Genomic DNA, 22945 nt, shown 5'->3' on the forward strand with positions numbered 1-22945 from the left:
GGAACTCCACTTTAATGTATGAAGATATTATTTGTACTGTACAAATTACAACCTGTACGTTACCTCTAAGGGTTGTACCCCTTCTGACTTACTGTTGGTGAGTCCTGCAATCACATTGTTATCAGCTCCTTGTAAAACTATTATCTCTTTCCAATAAAATCTATGAACAAGAGAAGATATGGACCCCACAATTCCTCTATATACTCCACAATTCTCCCATGTGGACACCTCGTAAGTGGTTCTCCAGTATAGACTCCCAGTTTGGGGAACTGATATAGAAGAAGCTGTCAGCTAGAATCAAACTCACTACTCTACAGTATGGTGAAGACCAAGGAGGCCTAGCAATACCAAATGTTAGACTTTATTTTATAGCTGCCCAACTTCAACATCTTACCAGGTGGGACTTAGTAGACACATTAGATCCCATCCATCGATTGCTACTTCCATCAGATACAGACTTCACATCACTCTCTGTCAGGGCTCCAGGTATGACCAGAGATGTGTGGACTGACACAGGGAAACGCAGGCTCAAGGATGGTGTAAAAGTAATATAATTTATTTAAGGTTACACAATACACAGAACACAGCGCAAAACCAAACCTTAAGCTAGTCCCACTATGTGTGGGAACACAAGCATAGTCAGGCAGGCCGGGTCGGTAACTATCAGGCAGGTAGGTACAGGAGGAGCAGGCAGAGAGTAGTCATGTAAAGAGCCAGGGGTCAGTGCAGGAGACAGTCAACAGGATCAGGATCAAAGCAGGCACAGATAACAAGATACAGGGGCTCATGGGAAACATACATCAAGGCACTGATCACAGGCCCGGCAATTCCTTAAATACACCTCCTGCAATCAGCCTCAGGTGATGGCCGATTGCAGGAGTGAGTCTCTGGTTGCTGAGAGCACCCGCTGGCAAGCCCTGGTACTGCAGCCCACAAGGCAGGTGAGTCCCATCACCATTGGCAAGTCCATTCCTGACACTCTCACACTTGTTAATGGGCTTCAGATGGCACCAGTGGGAAAGGCATGATCTCTCATATATTTATTCCAGTCTTTTGACTCTTACTGAAGACTTATAGAAAGAAATTGGAAACAGAGAAAATAAGAGAGAGTGGTGGGAGGTGATTGTGACCTCCATACCTCTCATCTCTCTGTCCTCTTCACAGAAACTCAGTCATTTCTTTGCATAGAGCTTTCAGGACTCCAGCTCAATTGTTCAGCTAGGACAGGAGGGATTTCCCCTTATGACCCCAATTGTAGCGGTGATGTCGGGGATTTGATACACATGTTTTGGAGATGTCCAAAATCATTCAAAAAGTGGAACAATATGACTAGTATTATAATGTTGGTATTCAATATTCCTCGGGTGTGCCTCTTGGTGTCAATAGAGGAGGAATTATTTACACCTCCTCCAATTACAAGTCATATAGCAATAGTGAGGCTGCTTGACCATAAAAAATTGATCGGTGTCAGCTATCTATGTATGTACTGGGGGGAGTTACTTGCCGTGTACAGCTGAATTGTTCTAGGCCAGTGGTGGGCAACCTTTTTTTTCAACTGAGCCAAATCTCGCCAAAACCATGATTGAAATTTATTTTGAGAGCCACATTTTTAAAACTGAAAATACATCTCCCATATAGTAATTCATCCCCCATAGTAATTCATCCCCCATATAGTAATTCATCCCCCATAGTGTAATTCATCCCCCATAGTAATTCATCCCCCATATAGTAATTCATCCCCCATCGTAATTCATCCCCCATAGTAATTCATCCCCCATAGTAATTCATCCCCCATATAGTAATTCATCCTCCATATAGTAATTCATCCCCCATAGTAATTCATCCCCCATATAGTAATTCATCCCCCATAGTAATTCATCCCCCATATAGTAATTCATCCCCCATAGTAATTCATCCCCCATATAGTAATTCATCCCCCATAGCAATTCATCCCCCGTATAGTATTTCATCCCTCGTATAGTATTTCATCCCCCGTATAGTATTTCATCCCTCATATAGTATTTCATCCCTCATATAGTATTTCATCCCCCATATAGTAATTCATCCCTCATATAGTATTTCATCCCTCATATAGTATTTCATCCCTCATATAGTATTTCATCCCCCCATATAGTATTTCATCCCCCCATATAGTATTTCATCCCTCATATAGTAATTCATCCCTCATATAGTATTTCATCCCTCATATAGTATTTCATCCCCCCATATAGTATTTCATCCCCCCATATAGTATTTCATCCCTCATATAGTATTTCATCCCTCATATAGTAATTCATCCCTCATATAGTATTTCATCCCTCATATAGTATTTCATCCCCCCATATAGTATTTCATCCCTCATATAGTATTTCATCCCTCATATAGTAATTCATCCCCCATATAGTATTTCATCCCCCCATATAGTATTTCATCCCTCATATAGTAATTCATCCCTCATATAGTATTTCATCCCTCATATAGTATTTCATCCCCCCATATAGTAATTCATCCCTCATATAGTATTTCATCCCTCATATAGTAATTCATCCCTCATATAGTAATTCATCCCCCATATAGTAATTCATCCCTCATATAGTAATTCATCCCTCATATAGTATTTCATCCCCCCATATAGTATTTCATCCCCCCATATAGTATTTCATCCCCCCATATAGTATTTCATCCCCCATATAGTAATTCATCCCTCATAAAGTAATTCATCCCTCATAAAGTAATTCATCCCCCATATAGTATTTCATCCCCCCATATAGTATTTCATCCCTCATATAGTATTTCATCCCTCATATAGTATTTCATCCCCCCATATAGTAATTCATCCCTCATAAAGTAATTCATCCCTCATATAGTATTTCATCCCCCACAGTACTATCCCCCCCCCCCTTCTAGTAAGCCAAGTCCCCCGTGTCAATTCACTTACCTTTTGCGTTCCTCTCGCTGTCTTCCCGCGCCGTTCGGGTCTTCAGGGCGGACTGTGAGAGGAGCCTAGCTCCCCTCCCCTCACGTTCGGCACGCTGCCCCGCCTACACACATCCTGACAGCCACATCCGCGGGCCGGATTAAAAGGTCCGCGCGGACTTTTGGGGCTGCCAACCGAGAGGAGGCAGGGGAGCGGCCGACCGAGAGGAGGGAGGGGAGCAGGCGCCCGGCACACAGAAGAGCCGCATTAGAGTGGGTAAAGAGCCGCATGTGGCTCGCGAGCCGCGGCTTGCCGACCACTGTTCTAGGCTGTTTCTTCTTTTCTCTGTTCATTTGTTTATAAAAGGTAAAAGTGACACCATAGACAAAGCAAGTTATTGTTCTGTATGATCTGTAACAGTGCCACAACTGCCTATACATGAGAATGTATGACTCCATTGTCTGGGCTGAATGTTGGGAATACTGTGCGCACTTAGAAACTTTCTAAATAAACTCTATTTGATTACAAAAATACTGTAGATAATGCTGTACATATTCTTTCTATTCATAAGATATATTTAGTAATGAACATTAAAAATAGAAAGAAACTTTATGTAGCCCTTTATATAGAATTCTAATTGTTTTTCGTTCTGTACAGGTGGATTGATGAGCCAAGTTTTCGGTCATGTTGGTCTTCATGAATACAGCTGAGTCACATGGAAAACAAGACATATGGGTGTCTTAATTGACTGAAAGTCTTTATTGCAGCTCACTGGAGGATTCACACGGGATACAAGTCATATCTGTGTTCTAAAAGTCATGGTTTGGATCCTCTTCCACATTGATCCAGCAGGAGAAAAGTAATTTCAGTGTTCTGGAAGTGACAATGGCTTTACACTAAAGTCCAAACCACGTATACATAAGAGGAGTCATTTCATACTACTTCTTGTTTGGAGATTTTACAATGGAGAGAAAATATATCACACATCAGAAGGTTCACAATGGAGGGAAGTCATATCATTGTTCTGACTGTGGCAAAACTTTTACACGTGAGAGAGACCTTATAGTACACCAAAGAGTTCACACTGGAGAGAAGTCATATCGGTGTTCTGAATGTGATAAAGCTTTTACATGGAAGTCAAATCTTATCAGACACCAGATTGTTCACACTGGAGAGAAGTCATATCAGTGTTCTGAATGTGGCAAAGCTTTTACACAGAAGTCAAATCTTATCAGACACCAGATTGTTCACACTGGAGAGAAGTCATATCAGTGTTCTGAATGTGATAAAGCTTTTACAGTAAAGTCAGATCTTATCAGACACCAGAGGATTCACACTGGAGAGAAGCCATATCAGTGTTCTGAATGTGATAAAGCTTTTACACTGAAGTCAAATCTTATCACACACCAGAGGGTTCACACTGGAGAGAAGCCAAATCAGTGTTCTGAATGTGATAAAGCTTTTACACATAAGTTAGATCTTATCAGACACCAGAGGATTCACACTAGAGAGCAGCCATATCAGTGTTCTGAATGTGATAAAGCTTTTACACGGAAGTCAAGTCTTATCACACACCAGAGGATTCACACTGGAGAGAAGTCATATCAGTGTTCTGAATGTGATAAAGCTTTTACTCAGAAGTCACATCTTATCAGACACCAGAGGATTCACACTGGAGAGAAGTCATATCAGTGTTCTGAATGTGATAAAGCTTTTACACGGAAGTCAGATCTTATCAGACACCAGAGGATTCACACTGGAGAAAAGCCATATCAGTGTTCTGAATGTGATAAAGCTTTTACACAGAAGTCATATCTTATCACACACCAGAGGCTTCACACTGGAGAGAAGCCATATCAGTGTTCTGAATGTGATAAAGCTTTTACAGTGAAGTCACATCTTATCAGACACCAGAGGATTCACACTGGAGAGAAGTCATTTTAATGCTCTCCATGTGACAAAACTTTTACAGTTAATGCCGGTCTAATCTATCACCGGAGGATTCACAAATCTCAGCATAGATTAAATACTGGACGAAAAGAGATATTTAAAAAGTTTCAGGTGTCACAAGTTAGTTCCACATCCCCAATGTCATCCCACAACCTAGAGAAGAAGGGAGAAGATAAAATGTTACCTTAAAAGAAACAAACTAAAATCTGTGCAAACTGGAATGTAATGATCGGATGAACTGAGTTTAGTGCTTATGTCCATCAATACACAACTAGAAGGGATTTGAATATTTTATCTTTTGACAATTTGTTTAAGATAAGCATCAATAACTGAACAGCTTCCCTCATGATTCTCATTCTTTAGCTTTTTTTATGGAGCTTTGACTGAACATGTAATGCATTTTCATGATTCACCAACTGAGTTGGGTTTCCATGCATTTTCCTCATTTCTGGATCCTGAGGTAATACATGACCAACACTGCCTCAGTACCAGAGACTAGGATGGGGTCTATTGTCATCTTACCAAGTCTCTGAAGCCTCAGTGGGAGAGTCCATTCCAGGTTCTTCTGACTATTGATACATCATCAGCCAGGCTTGAGGTCTCCAGCTAAGCCCACCTTGGCCACTCCTCCCATTACATGTTCCATCTCCTCTCCCATTATCAATGCCTTCTTTCCACATTTCATCTCCTCTCATTATTATTATTATACAGGATTTATATATCACCAACAGTTTGCTCAGCGCTTTACAATATAACGGGAGACAATACAGTTAAATACAAGAGGGATAGGAGGGCCCTGCTCCTCAGAGCTTACAGTCTAGGAGGGAGGGGCTAGTGGTACAAAAGGTACTAACTGTGGGGGATGGACTGGTTGGAAGAGTAGAAGATTCCATTATTAGCTGAGGGCAGGATAGGCTTCCCTGAAAAGAGAGGATTTCAGAGATTGCCTAAAAGTGAGCAGAGTAGGCGATAGTCTGATAAATTGGGGTAGAGACTTCCAGAGGATGGGGGAAGCTCTGGAGAAGTCCTGGAGATGAGCATGGGAGGAGGAGACAAGGGAGCTAGAGAGCAGGAGGTTGTGCGAGGAGCGGAGAGTACGGTTTGGGTGATATTTGGAGACAATATTGGTGATGTAATTTGGTGCAGAGTTATAAATGACTTTATATGTTATTGTTAATGTTTTGAATTTTTTTTTTTATTCCAAAAAAGTTTTATTGAAATATGAAAGGCTTAACAAATCATATACAGATATGGATCACAGTCCGCGAATGTACCTCTTACATGTTCTCCCGTAATGCAGACGGGACCAAGACATGGAATTAAATTGTAGATCATCCTGAAACAAAGTCCTACAATAAAGCAGATGCATAATATGTAACAGTAGAAATAATGATAACAGTATGTGATTTAGAGAAGTACGCTGCACACTAGTCCACTGTGTAGGGAGATCTCGGATAACAGGACTGTGAAGAGTAAGACAAAAGTGTCATTTCAAGGTATATACGTCCAATGTATCCGTATCCGAAAAATGTAGGTTAGTTTTGTAGATAACCGTCTCACCTGTACATGTATGAATACTCTGTTCCTTATGAAATATATGATTAAATAGAGTATGAAAAAGGTGTGAGAGAAAGAAAAGAGCATGTAAATGGAAGAGGAATATGAAAAGTAATATCATAATGGGGTGAGGGGGGAGCACAAAAAACAAATATATAGGGAAGAGGGGAAGGAAGAGAAAAAAAAAGGGGGGGGAAGGATGAGGTTTATGATTAAGTAAGTGCAAAAAAACCAGTCACATCAATAAGCAACGGCCAAACTGACACAGATTCTATCTTTAATTTAGGATACGGTTCGGTTAGACTCCATCTATGGAGTTATTCCTGAGGTGAAAGCTTTCAAGGTTTTCCGTATCTCCAAATCTCTTCTTGTTCATTCCTTCATTAAACCATGATAAGTATTAGTAGTTTGGAACAACAAGCCCAAGTCTTCCTGAATCTCTCGGGGTGTTCCTTTGCCACTGAGATCAGCTCCTCCATTTCTGCGATCCTGACGATCCTAAGAAGCCACTCTCGCACGGTGGGAACATGGTCTGATCGCCAATGAACAGGAATACACTGCTTTTCCGCGTTTATCATATGTAAGGCAAGCGACTTACGATAAGTCCTTACAGGAAGTGAGGAGTGATGGAGTAAGAATTGTGCTGGGGTAAAGTCTAGGGTGTATGTAGTTACTTGTGCGATTATGTCCAGAACTTTTCTCCAGAAGGGCTGTAGCAGCGGACATTCCCACCATATATGTAGAAGTGTACCTGTTGCCTGGTAACATCTCCAGCATAAATCCGGAACGTTAGGATCAAATCTATGAATCACATACGGAACTCTGTACCATCTGGAAATTAATTTATAGTTGCTTTCTTGTGTAGAGACACATATGGAACCTTTATGCATGTGGTCATAAATGTGGTCCCAGTCCTCTGGTGACATTGGAAGTTGTAGATCACGCATCCAGGCCTTACAGGTCTTCCGAGATTGAGATGTATTGGCACTTTCAAGATAGGAATAAAGCTTGCATATCACATGCCTCTGGGGGAAATCTGTAAAGCAGAGTTTCTCAAATGGAGTAAGTAGCCTTGAATAATCCTTTAGATGTGGGGAGTTTCGTAAAAAGTGGTGGATTTGTCTATACATCCAAGGCGTTAATGTAAGGGATGGCCACGCCTTTGTAACGTCTTCTCTAGATAAGAGCTTAGTATCTTTGAAGAATTGACGTACTGTTAGATTATCTTCACGGTTATATCCGGCGAGAAAGGTCGGAGACATCCCTGGTAGAAAGTCCGGATTCATTTTGATCGGAGTTAGAGGGCTCGGAGAGGACGGAAGTTCTTTTTTCTGGAACAACTGAGAGCTACAGCATAAAGTGGGACCTATAAGAGGGTGTTCCCGAAACTCAGAAGGAATGTGAGAGGTTTTCAGCCAAGGGGAGGTGGCAAGCGGTATCTTTGAGAAATCAGCCTCCACACCAACCCAAACCTTACGAATGTGGTTCGTGGTCCAATCTACTATTCTAGCTAGGTGACGAGACCTGTAGTAACGGGTAATATCCGGCAATCCAATACCTCCACTCTTCTTGGGCATAGTAAGTTGGGTAAAGCTAATTCTTGGGCATTTATTATACCAAAGAAAGGAGGTACAGAGCGTTCTATATGATTTAAACAAGAAGTTTGGTAACTGAATTGGTATAATCTGCAGTAGATATAGTATTCTAGGGAGCACGTTCATCTTAAGTATAGCTGCTCTACCAAACCAGGAGAACCAAGGTTTATTCCATGTCTGAAGGTCTTTGGTGATGTCACATAAGAGGGGCAAAAAATTTTTGGCATAGAGTTCCGTAAGGTGGGTTGGCATTTGGATTCCCAAATAAGTGATAGCCTCAGACTGCCAGGTATAAGGAAAATTTGATTTTGCTTGTCTAATCATGTCTGGAGGTAATGAGACATTAAGAGCATGGGATTTAGAAAAGTTGATTTTCAAGTTGGCCAAATACTGAAATAATTTGAAATCGTGTAGCAAATAAGGTAACGTGATATGTGGGTCTGTTAGAAAAAGTATGTCATCGGCAATGGTGTGTGCAGAGATATGTACAATGTGTAGTGTGATTGATGTTTTCCTACATAACTGCACCCAACCCTTGCAATTGCTCATGTATACTGGAACTGGGGGCTTTAAAATGTGTTTTGTGTGTTTTTTCATTTACAGAGTGTTACTTTACACTTTTCTTTCTCTGAACTTTATTATTGCCATATAGAGGGTTAATAGCCTCGCATGTGATAACATATTGCTGGTCACAGGTCCTCTTTAAAGAAACACAAGAGGTCTATCATACCCCTAATGTCACCTCTGGTCCCCAAAAAAGATAGTCAAGCACAAATCATGTTTGATCAGCTCCTTGAAGACACGAATGTACATCTGCCAAATCTGTATCTGAGTAGACCATAGAAGCAGCATTAGAAAGAAATGTGAGCATGGCTTCAGTCAGGCGATGGTCCTGGTGGTCATGGTCTTGTTCTCCTTCAGGTCCTCTCACCTTGTAGATGGTGACATGGACTTGCTGTGTGGGAATGAGCAGGAGGGGCTCAGGGTTCTCTTGTACTCAATCAGCTTGTTATGGATAAAAGATGAAAGTGTCTTCTGGGAAGTTACAGGGATTTGGATGTTTAGAGGGTTACATAAGTGGGCGGGGCTGGTATTGAGGGGTGTGTCATATGTTAATCAGTTTATTAGCATAGATTATATAAATTGTATAACTAGATCCTTGAAATGTAAACAATCTATCTCTTTCCTTCTGTTGTTAAAGTGTCACATATATATGATGAATAAAGTTGGATGATATTTTCACCGCACAATACCGTGGTCTGGGTTCTTCTACAACACATCCCCCCAAAAATGTCCTCTTCCAGTTCTAGGAGTCTGATGGAATGGGACACAAGCTGATGGTATCTCTTAGGCCACTTGTACATGGGGGGTCCGGCCCCTGTGGGTACAATGCTGGCATTATAATACACCTGGTAGGCACAGGTACAGCGTCCAGCCCCGCTGCCTGCAGCCTGTCAAAGTCTACACTACAGCTGGACGGGGCTCAGTGTTGCACCACGTTTACCTCGTGTTTAGGGCGCTCTGTGTTCAGGGAGAAATGGCCTCCATCCTGATCAGACAAAGCATAGAGCAGATGTAGGCCGGTGCAGTCTGCTTCTTCCACTGTAGGTGGCGCCCGACCAGAGTGACATCCCAGCCTGGAGAGGAAGTCAGGGGACACTTGGCTTCTCTGGGGTTTCCCGGTTCCTGGAGACGGCGTGGAATGAAGGGGTCCATGGAGTCCTGGGGACATTTTTACATATTTTTTTTATTTCTTGTTTACACCTTTTAAAAATCATTTTATTCCTGAAGATCACTAAACCCCAAATCTGATGTATTCTGTGATAGCAGACACCCTATATAATCCAATGTTGGGAGTTGTCATTTTCTATGTTACATGATATTAGCACAACAGTTTATGAAAGGCAACATTTCAGGAACAATATAGTAACGTTTATTTCTGAGCACATAAATGCAATTCATGACCTATTTTCTGGTGAAATATAAAAGATGAGGTTGTGCCGAGGAAATGGGATTCCCAACATGTCAAGCCGTAACACTGTGTGCACTTGGAACGCTTTAATAGCCCCTCCAGGTCATCAGTATAGAGTTACACAGGAGCACTGGTGCTCCAATCATTGCTCTCCCTGTGGCGTGTGCGCTGATATGTAACGTGTGTGGGGATCACTGTGTTCCTATGTATACACCCCAATGTGCGTGTTTTTGTAGGTGTGTGTGGGGGGAGGGGGGCTCTAACATTTTTACAATATTAAAAAAAATGTGTCTCTTTCTATGCTTCAAACTTTATTTATTTTGTCCATAACTTGTATTGCTATCATGTAGGGGACCAATAGCCTCCTATGTGATGGCATATAGGTGACAGGTTCTCTTTATGGAGACCCCTGGGGTATATTAGACTGTAGATGTCTCCTGTCTACTCCACTGCAGATGATGGAACACAGACCGCCTTCCATCAGCTTCTTCCCCCGACACTGATCCCGGAGAATGACAGCTCCAGTCCAGGAAGTGATGTCATCCACGTCATACATGTCACTTCCTGGTCTGTGTACAGGAGGTCCACTGAGCTCCCGCCACCCTTCCCAGTGACACCCACCATGACAGGACCATGCTCTGCTGTCCGGTGGTGGGGTCAGGGCACATTGCAGCAATGTTCATGGAAGTAACAGGCGGATTCACAGCCATTTGTATCACTTCCACATGAAATCAGACTTTACTAAAGTCCTCACACTCCCGGCTGTATAGTGGTGGGGAATGTTCAAATAATAACAAATCTGCAGCATTGTTAAAAATCCAAATCCCCAGCAAGTGGCTGCAGGTTCATATTTTACCACCCCCTGTTGGATTTTAGACACATATAATACCTTTTAGTGTCTTGAGGCGATTATGAATGAAAGAGCCGTCGAAATAAAAATAAAGTGTGATTTTATTCTATCACACAATGGTGTCAAATAACAATGTAAAGCGTATCATGAACAGTTCCATGTAGATAAAACTACTGTAGAAATATCAAGCTGAAGTTTAAAGAAAAAGTCACCATTTTTAGTTATTGAAGTCCGGCCATGTGCTGTTCTGTCCTTCATGTTCTTGTCCTTCTCATGCTCTACTTGTCCTTCCAGACTTTGTGAAGAAGCCGGAAATAGATGGAAGTGACAATATTTGTCTTGCAGCACGCACCTGTTGTTTTCTCAGAACGTCCTAGACATGTATGTGTGTGTGTCAGAGTGTCGGTGTTAGCGTGTGTGTGAGATCCCGTCCTCTGTCCCTTATATGCAGAATGAGTGTGTCATAGCGAGAGATTCGTAATACCTTGTATGGCATAGAAGGGAGGGGACGACACTCACATAATGGTTTTGATGGACAGGAACATATGGATGCCGATGTACATAATATTGTAAGCCAATGATGTAACCTCAGCTATTCATATTTAAATGGTAATATAACTTCAATGTATAATCACTAATCTATATATGTATCAATATTAGAAATGTATACTAAATACACACAGATACTATTAAAATACATAATGGAATAGTAAATCTATAATGAGTCCTCCTAATACCCTTGACATATACTAGAGACTTCTAACCAGCTATGCCTAAATATAGTCTTCAGCTGGTTTAGCTGGTCTAGCTAACTTACCCGTATTTACTGTCTCAGCTAACTTACCCATATTTACTGTCTCAGCTAACTTACCCATATTTACTGTCTCAGCTAACTTACCCATATTTACTGTCTCAGCTAACTTACCCATATTTACTGTCTCAGCTTAACTTATTCCTATTTTTCAGTCTCAGTTATGTCTGAAGAATTGTAATACTACCATTTGTCAAAAGACCATTCACACATATTAATATTAATTATGATTAATCATAAAAACCAAATATTTTGCAAGCTTGCCATCAATATAAGTGCCGAATCATAATTTTGATTTCTAATAAATCCTCCTTATTATGATTAGCCCATAATTAATTTTTAACCAATGCACACTTCATTCATGGCCCATACACACTGCCTTATTCCAAATGATCGTACATATTCTTCATAACTGGACCAACCAAAAATAACTTTCCTTCAAAACTCTATACCTTATCTTCAGTTTTTCTTACTATAAAAATTCTTAATCATAATGTTAATTTGAAATGATATATGTTAATATAATAATAATAATAATAAATGATGTAATAATAATTAATGTAGTATATTTCCATATTTGAATAATATTTTAACTCTCCGGAAATATACTTTCCATTCTAAAATGTGTCATAAGTTTCTATTGCTCATACAAGAGTAATATGTTTCTTAACCTTTTAACAAAAGATATAATATTACCTGGAATAAGTCTGTGAAGTATTAGCTAAAAAATATTCAGTATATGAATATGTAAAAAATAAAAAATAATAATAATATTATTATCCTAATATGGATGTAAGTATCAGAATAAGAGGATCATTAAAATGTATATGTGACCTATAACAATATTTTCAATAATAAATGATGTTATCACTAATAATAAATAGATTTCCTCTTGATGAATCTTTTCTTCATGCAATGTCTATAAAATATCTTCTTTAAGTTCTGTAAAGTAGAAACATTTTTGTTGAACGTGATAAATCAGTCACAAGTGTGAAGTATTAAGCTCCTGTTCAATCTTCTTCCCATATGAAGATCTCTTCTTTAACGTCCAAATTCCTTCACGTTGGCTTGTAGGAGATTGTTACGGTTCATATTTGATTTTAGATGTCATTTCTGTAAAGAAATGCAGTATCATTACTTTGGCACAAACATTGCATTATTCTTACACCTTTTTCAACAAATATGAAAGATTATGGAACAATCGGTTTATGAGGTTGGAACACATATTGTGAAGTAACATTACTTCCTATTTCCTTTTACAGAAAACTTCTATATATCAATCAAAATACTGTCCTAATCCTGTCTAAAAGTACCTAAACTAGAATACAAAAGTAGTGTGATATTTAGGTATGACAGGACGCAATATTTCATCATAGGTCATGACCGCAAAACCCTGTTTTACTAAACAAAGAAAGGTTTTGTATCACCCCAGAGATGACAAAGGATTATGCCTTTGTTCTCATCCCTATAATATTAGAAATATGCGTAGCTGTTTTCTGTGCTGATGTCATTATTCTGGTGTTAGAGTGTTCTTCAGTAATACATGTGTTGCTGTGAATGTGAGGTAGAGACTTGTCTGATACAGCTGTACCTATCACAATGTGTTTGGCTAACAGTGCTCTTATCCACTGAGGATACCTTTCACCACATTCTCTGAATGTATCTTCCTCAAGAATTCTTCTTAGTGAACTGTCAGGAGACTGTAATATGATACTGTGTGACTTCACTGTGCTTTCTGAAGCTTTGATTGCATAAAAGACACTTAGCCGTTGCAGTACCTCAGGTGTAAAAGTTCTTTCCAATGGTGATAAATCTCTGGAGAAGTAACTAATTAGTCTCTCATTACCTTCTTTTAATTGAGACAAAGTTACTGAAATTGCATTATCAGATACATGAGTTTTCACAACAAAAGGAGCATTGGAACAAACCTCAATTGTACCTAATGCTGGCGCATTCTGCAAATCCTTTTTCAACACTTTTAAAGCATTATTCTCATTTGGACCCCATTGGTCAACTAAGTTATTTTTACTCTTCAAAAGATGATATAATGGCTTAACTTTCTCTGCGAAACCATGTATAAACTCTTTGCAATGATTTATGTTTTTCAAAAATTGTTGCAATGCTTTATGAGTTGTAGGAACTGGAATGGCAGTGATAGCTCTGACTGTTTCTTGTAATAATTGTCTCTTCCCTTGACTAATCTGCATGTGAAAGCATTCCACCTGACTTTTCATCAGCTGAACTCTTTCCGGGTTTAATTTTAGGCCTGCATCCTGTAACAACATAAATAACTCAGACAAAAGAGTAATATGTTCGTTAACATTCTGCGTACTTCGCATAATTGTATTTACATGCTGAAAAATGCATTCTGGCCTTGAAAATGTTGATAGAATTTTTGCTATGGATTCATGGACTACACCATCACTGATGTCTAAACCAGCTACTAATCGAGTGAATGGATAGGTCTCTTTCTGAAACTTGAAAGCTAACTTGTATTGACAACTTTTAGCTAAGGGGATCGAAAAATGACTGTTATCGATTTCCAAAACAGAAAACACTTTGGATTCGGCCTTTAAATGTAACTTGATATTAGAATGATCCGGAACAACTGCTTTGTTATTTGTGATATGTTTATTCAGTGTCCTGAAGTCAACTGACAAAGAATATGAATTGTCAGCATTTTTGATAGGCCAAATACAGTTATTTACCACTGATTGTGTTTTCTTTAAAATGCCAAGTTGTACAAACTCTTGAATAATGGCAGAAAGTGGTCCTATTGATTCTTGTGGTAACTCATACTGATTAAGGGGTATAGGATCTTTTCCCTCAATATTCAATTCTGTATCTTTCAAAGTTCCTATGTCATTTTTAAACTTTGACCACAAACTTGGAAAACGTTGTACCAATTCTTTTAAAGCACAATTACCATCAGTATCGGGCCATCTTTGTGCTGTAGACATTTTAGAGTTGAAACCAACATCACTGTATATAGAAGGATCCATTAACATTGATTTGGGCCTAGATGGATTCCTCCAAATAACTTTGGTCATAATATCAATAATCCACTTCTGCTTATTGATAAAATCAATGCCAAGAATATTCTCGGTGGCATTACTATACCAAATATCAATGTTAGTTTTCACTAGCCCAGGTACTTCAAATGTTACATTAGGCACCTGTCTAGCAGTGGAATGACCTGTATTATTAAAACCTTTTATATTACACATGGGTGAATTTGGTTTCACAGGTACGTTTTCTCTGGTAAGGCTAATCTCAGATCCGCTGTCAATTAAAAATTTAATCTTTTTACCATTTAGTAAACCTTGTACAAATGGTCTTCCATTGTCATCCAATACAATTGGAGCTACAAATTCTAACGATATTGGGGATGAATGTGGACGTGATTCTATTTTTGGAACTGGTAATAAACCATTTGTGTCAGTGACAGCCCTTCTCACCATGTTGTCAGAACAGTTGTTTCTAGTCAAAGTATGAATCTGTTTAACTGTTGAGGCATAAGGCAATTCAGTTAAACTTTTATCATTACACAACACAGCAGGTTGTACAAAAGCTGCTTTTTCACTTTTTATTTCCATTTTCTTTATTTGTGAGTCAAGTTTAAACTTCCAACAATGCCGTCTGATATGACCTTGTTTATGACAGTGAAAGCATGTGGTATGCTCTTTATGACTCACTTGCTTGCATCTCTCGTTGTCATTCTTACTGGGACTTGTGGTTCCTGGCATGGCTGCTGTCTGACTATTTTTGTCACTTTGAATCACAGCTACCTCGTAATTGAGATTGCTGTTTTTCAATTTTCTCCAGATTTTGTCAATGAAACTTACTATGTCATTCAGATTTTGTTTTTCCTCTGCTATGACAACGGTTACTGGATCAAGATACTTGAATTTCTTTACAAAAGCTTTGATCATAGCTGAGTCTTCCTCATTTTCTACTCCAAATATAATTTTATATGCTTTGGAAAACTTATTTTTAAACTCAAAAGGGTCTTCGCCAGCAGTAGTCTGAAGTAAGTCTAGCATTTCTACAGAAGGTACGTCTTCACCAGTTGAACATAACAGTAATTGTCGCAGTCTGTCTGTCGCGTCACTATGTTTTTTCTGATATTTATCGTTAATAACAGAATTTTTAATTCGAGACATAAATTTAATTGGTAGCCAAATGGAAATAAATAATTTATTTCATGATTTGAAAGCTGATGGCATTTGACATGCATTTCATACATTTCCATGTTGCTGTATATATCTTTATCTGAATCATAAGCAGGGATGTCTTTTAAAACTTTCATTAAGACTTCCGGTTCCGGCGCCGGATGCTGTGACTAGCGGGACCCGCGGCTCCCGGGAACCCGCCCTTATAACATCTGCCATCTGCCTCGGGGACCCCCGCATCTTGGCTTTGGGGTGCCTCCTCACATCCCGCGGCGGCCCCAGCATGGAGCGGTACCTTCTCCCGATGCAGTCCGGCCACGAGTCGGCTGCTGGGGCGGAGGGGTGCGGCTCTCCCCCTCCTGCAGCCAAGATGGCCGCCGAAGCTGCCTGTCACAGCATGGACACAGGCACAGAGGGAGATCACAACGTGGGAGCAGGTATGTCTGCACCTCTCCCCACCATCCTCACTGCCTCTCCACTCACATCAGGCACTGATAGCTCTTCTGAGCAATATATAAAAATAGCCCAGGCAGTTTCTTCAATTTTGCTCCCAAATATCACACAGGCTGTGGATAAGGCTGTAAGCCAGGGCATTGAACAGCTGCGAATAGATTTGGGCGAACATTCTAAACGGTTAACTGTGGCTGAGCAGCGCTTATCTGACTTAGAAGATGAAGTCCATTCCATACAAGCAGTTACGTCACAATCCAATCGTATACAGCAAAATATATTGGATAAAATCGACGATCTGGAAAATCGATCACGTAGAAATAACTTACGCATCGTGGGTCTCCCAGAATCTTTTAATACAGGTTCTCTTCCCGATCTCTGCTCAGCACGAATCCCTGCAGCTTTGGGTCTATCCTCCTCCTGTCAGGTAGAGAGAGCTCATCGCCTGGGGCCCCCATCTAACGAACGCCGGGTACCACGTTCGGTGATTGTCCGCTATCTCAACTATGCTGATCGCATGGCGATCCTCACCTCTTTTCGTAATTCCCATTCTCTACAAATTGAGGGTCACAAATTATTAATATTTGCGGACTATTCACAGGAAGTATCACGTAAACGGAAAGCGTTTCAGCAAGTCTGCGCCACTCTTCACCAGAAAGGAATAAAATTCACATTAGCGTATCCGGCTACGTTACGTTTCAATGCACCATCCGGGGAATCCAAATCTTTCGTCCACCCTGAAGAAGCCCACCAATACCTCCAAAATCATCTAAATGACGGGGATCCGTCGACGCGTATTGCGGGCAGGAATTCTGGCCCTAGAGATCAACGTAGTCCTCGCAAAGACCCACCTAAGCGTCAACGCACAAACCCAGCGTCTTCCAAATCTCGCCCGCCTTGAAGGTATAAGAGGCCATTGGTCTCTACATATTAGCTTTAAGCTTCTCTCCTGGCCCGATTGGTACGGATGTGACTGTTTTTTCATTTTTTGCTTGGTTTCTATTGCTTTCTATTGCAATGCACATACTTTCCAAAGTCTGAGTTTTATTGGTTGTTCAACTTGTAATGTTATATATATATATATATATATTATCTGATGGTGCGGCGTTCTCTCACGCTCACCTGCTTCAACATTATTGTGTAAATCATATATCTGCTTGAATTTATACTTCCCTACTCCTGCATGTGCCTGGTTCCCTATTTCAGCGGTGCTGGGGGGGGGGAGATGCTGGAGCCGCTGATGGGAATAAATTTGAGGGGGGCCCTCTCCCATCCCAACAATTATACACTGGCCCCTGGGGCAGGCTCTTCTCCCATATACTCCCGGTCACGCTGGTATTGGTGGAAACAGCATGCGGAATGACGTGAAGTCCTGTATACTGTATTGGTATATTGTATGTTTTGACTTTTTGTTGGGCTCTATTAGGGCCCTTGATCTTGTTCTCGCCTTTCTCTCTCGCTTTTCTTTTCTTCTCCAACTTTATTTCTTGGGAGAACTCCTCCGTCCTCTGAGACCGGTTTCTAATCACCCCCAATTGTCTAGCGCAGCAGTGTTCATTATGCGTACATTTCTAATGGGTAAAATGATTATCCTTCTATCATATCAAGCACATCAGTTAAGATGACACGTATTTTCTCTTGGAATGTCAAGGGTCTCAGGTCCCCTCACAAACGCATGGCGGTTCTACGACATCTACGGCGCTTGCGTGCGGATATAGCTTTGCTCCAAGAAACTCACCTTACCCAATCTTACTTTATCCGCATGCGTAAACTATGGGTGGGTCATGTTTTCGGCTCCTCTTCCCTAAATAATAAAGCAGGGGTACTTATTCTTATTCACAAACGGCTTAATCCGGAATTAGTCGCTATGGATGCTGATACTGAAGGCCGTTTCATAGCAGCTCATATCAAACTCGGAACCCAAGAATTGGTTCTTACTAGTTTTTACGCACCCAATTCCCCGACGAGGCAGGTTTTCCAGGCCCTCTCTTCACGGCTGGCGGCATATGTTCACAAGCCGCTCGTCGTGGGAGGGGACTTTAATTCTGTTATGCAAGAGCAGGAGGATAAATCGCAGAATGTAGACCGTGGCCCTCGCTCCCCTCAGTTTCCCCGTCTCACACCTACTTTGCTATGTAGCTTCGCTGAAGCAATGCAAATTACCGATATATGGCGCTTAACCCATCCGGACGGCAAAGATTACACTTTCTATTCCCCTGTTCATCATTCTTTATCTAGAATAGATTATACCTTTTGTAATTCCATTCTACTGCAACATGTTGTATCATCTACCATACATGACATAGCCATATCAGATCACTCTCCAATTTCTATTACTATAAACTTTCTAGACCCTACGCCACATCCTAGGATATGGCGTTTCCCCTCGTTTCTGGCGAATAATCAGGAGCTCTCCAAACTATTACAGGACACCTGGGCAGACTTTCAAATTACGAATGCTGTCCATGTCTCTAATCCAAATTTGTTTTGGGATGCAGGGAAGGCTGTGTTACGCGGCAAAATCATCGCTTTTACGTCCGCTTATAAAAAAAGAATTTCACGTAATTTCACTGAAGCTAGTAACCTTCTTAGACTGACTAAAAGAAAAATGGCGGACTCTAATACGCAGGACAACAGAAAAGCTTGGGCGGACGCTAAAACCCAATTTGATACCTGGGCGGCTGCTCAGGAAGCATTACATCACTCACACCTTGACTTACAATATCACAGGTTTGGTAATAAACCAGGCAAACTGCTGGCGCGCATGTGTAGGAAGCCTTTCACCCCTACGCAATTCACCTCTCTTAAAGACTCCCAGGGGGCACTTAAACAATCTCAGGAAGAGATTATATCTATTTTGGAAAACTTTTATGCAGACTTGTACGGGCCGGATCCTATTGACCAGGCACGAGCACAGTCCTTTCTGGAAAGTGTAAATTTGCCCCAAATAGATCCAATAGCACTGCAATCTCTAAATGCCCCTATTTCACAGGCGGATATTTGTCTAGCTATTAGATCTCTAGCTAATGGTAAAGCTCCAGGTCCAGATGGGTACACCTCTGAATTTTTTAAACTAATGGACAAAACTCTGTCTCCTACTCTCCAGCTAGTTTATCAGTCCATCCAGGAGAGCGGGGTATATCTCCCATCGGCTTCGCAAGCCCACATTAAACTAATAGCAAAAAAAGGTAAAGACCCTTCTGATCCTGGATCGTATCGTCCCATTTCCCTCCTTAACCTAGATGCAAAGATCCTTTCTAAGATCATAGCTAACCGTTTGGCCATTATTTTACCCTCTATCATTCACCCTTCTCAAGCAGGTTTTATAAAGGGTCGATCGGCCACGTCTAATATCCGCAAAGTGCTTACAGTTCTGCATCAGGCTAAAAATAACCCCCTTCAGGATTTAGCGATTATTTCTCTCGATGCTGAAAAAGCCTTTGATAACGTTAGTTTTCAATGGCTTCAACTAGTACTCTCTAAATTCGGCTTTTCCGGTTCGTTTATACAGTTAATTCAGGCTATGTATTCTGCCCCAACGGCTCAGATAGTAGCCGCGGGAAAAATATCTAACTCTTTTCTACTACATAAAGGAACAAGGCAAGGCTGTCCACTATCTCCCTTGCTTTTCAATTTAGCATTGGAACCCTTAGCCCGCTTCCTGCTTTTTCAGTCACAACTTCATGGCGTTCAAGTTGCTCAACAAGACCTTCGCCTAGCTTTATTTGCGGACGACATATTAATATTCACATCCAACCCGTCACTAGATCTGCCATATATTCAGAAAGTTTTTGCAGACTTTCGGTGTTGCTCGGGTCTTCGTATTAATTTTGCAAAAAGTGAGGTCCTTCCCCTATACCACGCCCGACTTCCAGATTGGGCCTGCGACTCCCTCTTTAAAATCAATACACGTTACATTACCTATCTGGGTATCAAAATTGGGAAATTGGCTTCGTCCCTTTATTCTCTTAACTTTTCGCCAGTTATTCAAAAAATTTTAGCGGAATTGGAAGTGTGGAAAGACCTGCCATTATCCCTCATGGGTAGAGCCCATCTCTTCAAGATGACAAGCTTTCCGAAGCTTTTATACCCTCTCCAAACTATCCCTCTTCTGCTCAAACGCACGGATATAGTCAAGTTAAACAAGGGGATTTCCAGCTTCCTATGGAGAGGGCGTCGCCCGCGTATAGCTATACACAAGCTGTTTCTCCCTAGATGTGAGGGCGGCCTGGGCCTCCCCAACATCCGGCTCTATAATTTATCTTGTATTTTACGGGTGTGTATAGATTGGTTATCCCAAGCGTCCATGTTCTCCAATTACCTACTTGAATCAGCCATGGTGAGTCCGTTCGACCTGTCGGCCCTATTACATTCTAACTCCAACTCAATACCGGTTCATCTTAAACATAATCCACTCATACGGGATACACTCTTCACTTGGAGGGAGGTCAGACGTAGACTAGGAGTTTCTCCCTGGATATCTCGCTTTCTTCCCATACATCACAATCCTTCCTTCTCTGTCTCTCAACAACATGCAGCCTACGATTTGTGGTATAACCAGGGTCTTAGACTTGTGAACCAATTGTATGATGGTGCATCAGGTTCTCCCCTTCCGTTTCAACAAATTCTTGGCTCGTTTGAACTACCTTCCCATCATTTTTTGTATATTTTACAAGTCAGGAATTTTGTGAAATCCATAGCTCAGGATAAGTCCACCCGTTTTTGCACGACTATGATAGAGGTTCTTGTGAGGAACCAGAAGTATAACATATCTAACATATATAATCAATTGTCCTTGCAATATGCTACACCGTTGGACTCCTCTACCTCCATCAAAACATGGTTGCGGGACTTCGACAATGTTTTCACTGCGGAACAAATACTTGCAGGCTTTAACACTACCTGTGCGTTCAACACGAACGAATTTTGGCGGGAGCAGCAATTTAAAATTATGCATCATGCCTATATGCCTTGTTTGTACTCAAGATCGGACCCAACGATCTCTGCGTGTCCGCTTTGTGGCTCATATAAGCCATCCCTCCACCACAGGTTTTGGAGTTGTCCCTCGATCTCTAATTTCTGGTCCCAACTCTTGAACTTTATACTCTTCGTTACTGCTCTCCCGCTACCTAGAGACCCACTGCTCCTTCTTTTTGGAAACCTGGATGTTCCCGTAACTGCTGCTTCACATCAGCACATTGCTCTGCTCAGAACTGCCAAACCGTGGCTCTCCACCTGCCTGATGGCAGCGAGAAGGTCAATTTTAAAAAAATGGGCCTCCAACTGCCCGCCAACCATTTCGGATGTCAAATTGGACTTACACTCTCTACTTCGTTTGGAGCGGCTCAGCATTCATAACTCCCCATCTACTCCAGGAGAGGAAAAGTTCAACCGCAAGTGGGGACAATATGTTTCAAGAATACTCCCTTCCTCGGAGTCTCAGCACCCCTCACATGGATTTCTAGCCTGGTCCTAATGTAGCCTCTGGGATATTCCTGATGCATTATGTATTGCTCGTATTAGGGGTAATCTGACTGTTTGAATTATACTTTCTGGGCCTTCTTGGACCTTTGACAATCTACCCTCCTTCCACTTTGGATTCAGTTTTCACTTTTCTTCTACTCTCTTTCTTTCACAACTTCGCTTCTTTGATGACTCTTAGGGAACTGTCCCCATACTAGCCCATCTACACCTCCACACACTGTCGAGCTGTTTCTTGCTACTGACATGTTCTTCCGGTCATCTGGCCTCTGAACCTAGGCAATACATTCCTAAGTCTTCTACTTCTCCCTCTTTTCTTTCTTTCTTTCTTTCTTTCTTTATCTTTGTCTTTCATGATGGTCTATTTCTTTCTAGACTTGTTTTCTCAATTTTCTTTCTCCTTATTTCCCTACGGTCTAATCTCTATTCTTTATTCTATGTTTTCTGTTTTTGTTCCCACTTCCTATCCATATGCACGTTGACCCTCCTCCTGGTCATTTGACTATTGGCTAACATGGAATATATCTGCTTGTCTCTCTAGAATTATACCTTTGCATGTTTTGACTCGTATCTTCTTAACAACCTGGATACATTACTCCTAAGCCCTTACATTTCGACACTTCGTGCGATGTCTCCCTTTCCATAAGTAAATCTTTTATTCCTACACATCTTTGTTTTTCTCTTTGTCTCTCTTGGGGCTTTTGCATATTCGTTATGAGAACAATTGGTATTTTTGGATTTTGTTACCTGCTTTGACATGTTGCTACGCTACGTATACTGTATAACTTTTATCGTTGGTTCATGTGTGTATAAGATAAAACCTAATAAAGTCTCTTTTAAAAAAAAAAAACTTTCATTAATTGATTATGTATTTGCAACTTAAGTTTTGCAGTTTTACATAACAATTCTTTATGTTTAATTTGTGTTTCGTCATCAGAGTCAATATCCGAACTTTCAGAGATATCGGACAGCCGTGGCTCTGATCTTGAATCACTCTGTTTGTCATCTGTGTTTATCATGGCAACCTGTTTACTGTCATTCTGCAGTCTTAACAAAAGATTTGTCTTTGAGTCAATTTGTTCCTCAAGATTTTCTATAGAATTACAAAAAATGTCACAGTTTGGGAAACTAAGAGCATCTTGAGACACATTTTCATGTATTTCTGTATTCTGTACAGTACTACATTCTGT

General features: G+C 40.8%; 1 protein-coding gene across 1 annotated transcript; it reads left to right on the forward strand.

Annotated features, from left to right (window-relative positions):
• The first annotated feature begins 3678 nt into the window (after positions 1 to 3678).
• On the forward strand, positions 3679 to 6489 carry LOC149470536 (uncharacterized). Its single transcript, XM_089662760.1, has 2 exons — positions 3679 to 3965; positions 4218 to 6489. The coding sequence occupies exons 1-2, from the start codon at positions 3881 to 3883 to the stop codon at positions 4859 to 4861; spliced, it is 729 nt and encodes a 242-aa protein (XP_089518886.1). The 5' UTR covers positions 3679 to 3880; the 3' UTR covers positions 4862 to 6489.
• Positions 6490 to 22945: the final 16456 nt, after the last annotated feature.

The sequence above is a fragment of the Staurois parvus genome, unplaced genomic scaffold (genome assembly GCF_062004578.1).
Source record: "Staurois parvus isolate SC_StPar_1 unplaced genomic scaffold, SC_StPar_1.0 ptg000039l, whole genome shotgun sequence".
NCBI classification, from domain to species: Eukaryota; Metazoa; Chordata; class Amphibia; order Anura; family Ranidae; genus Staurois; species Staurois parvus.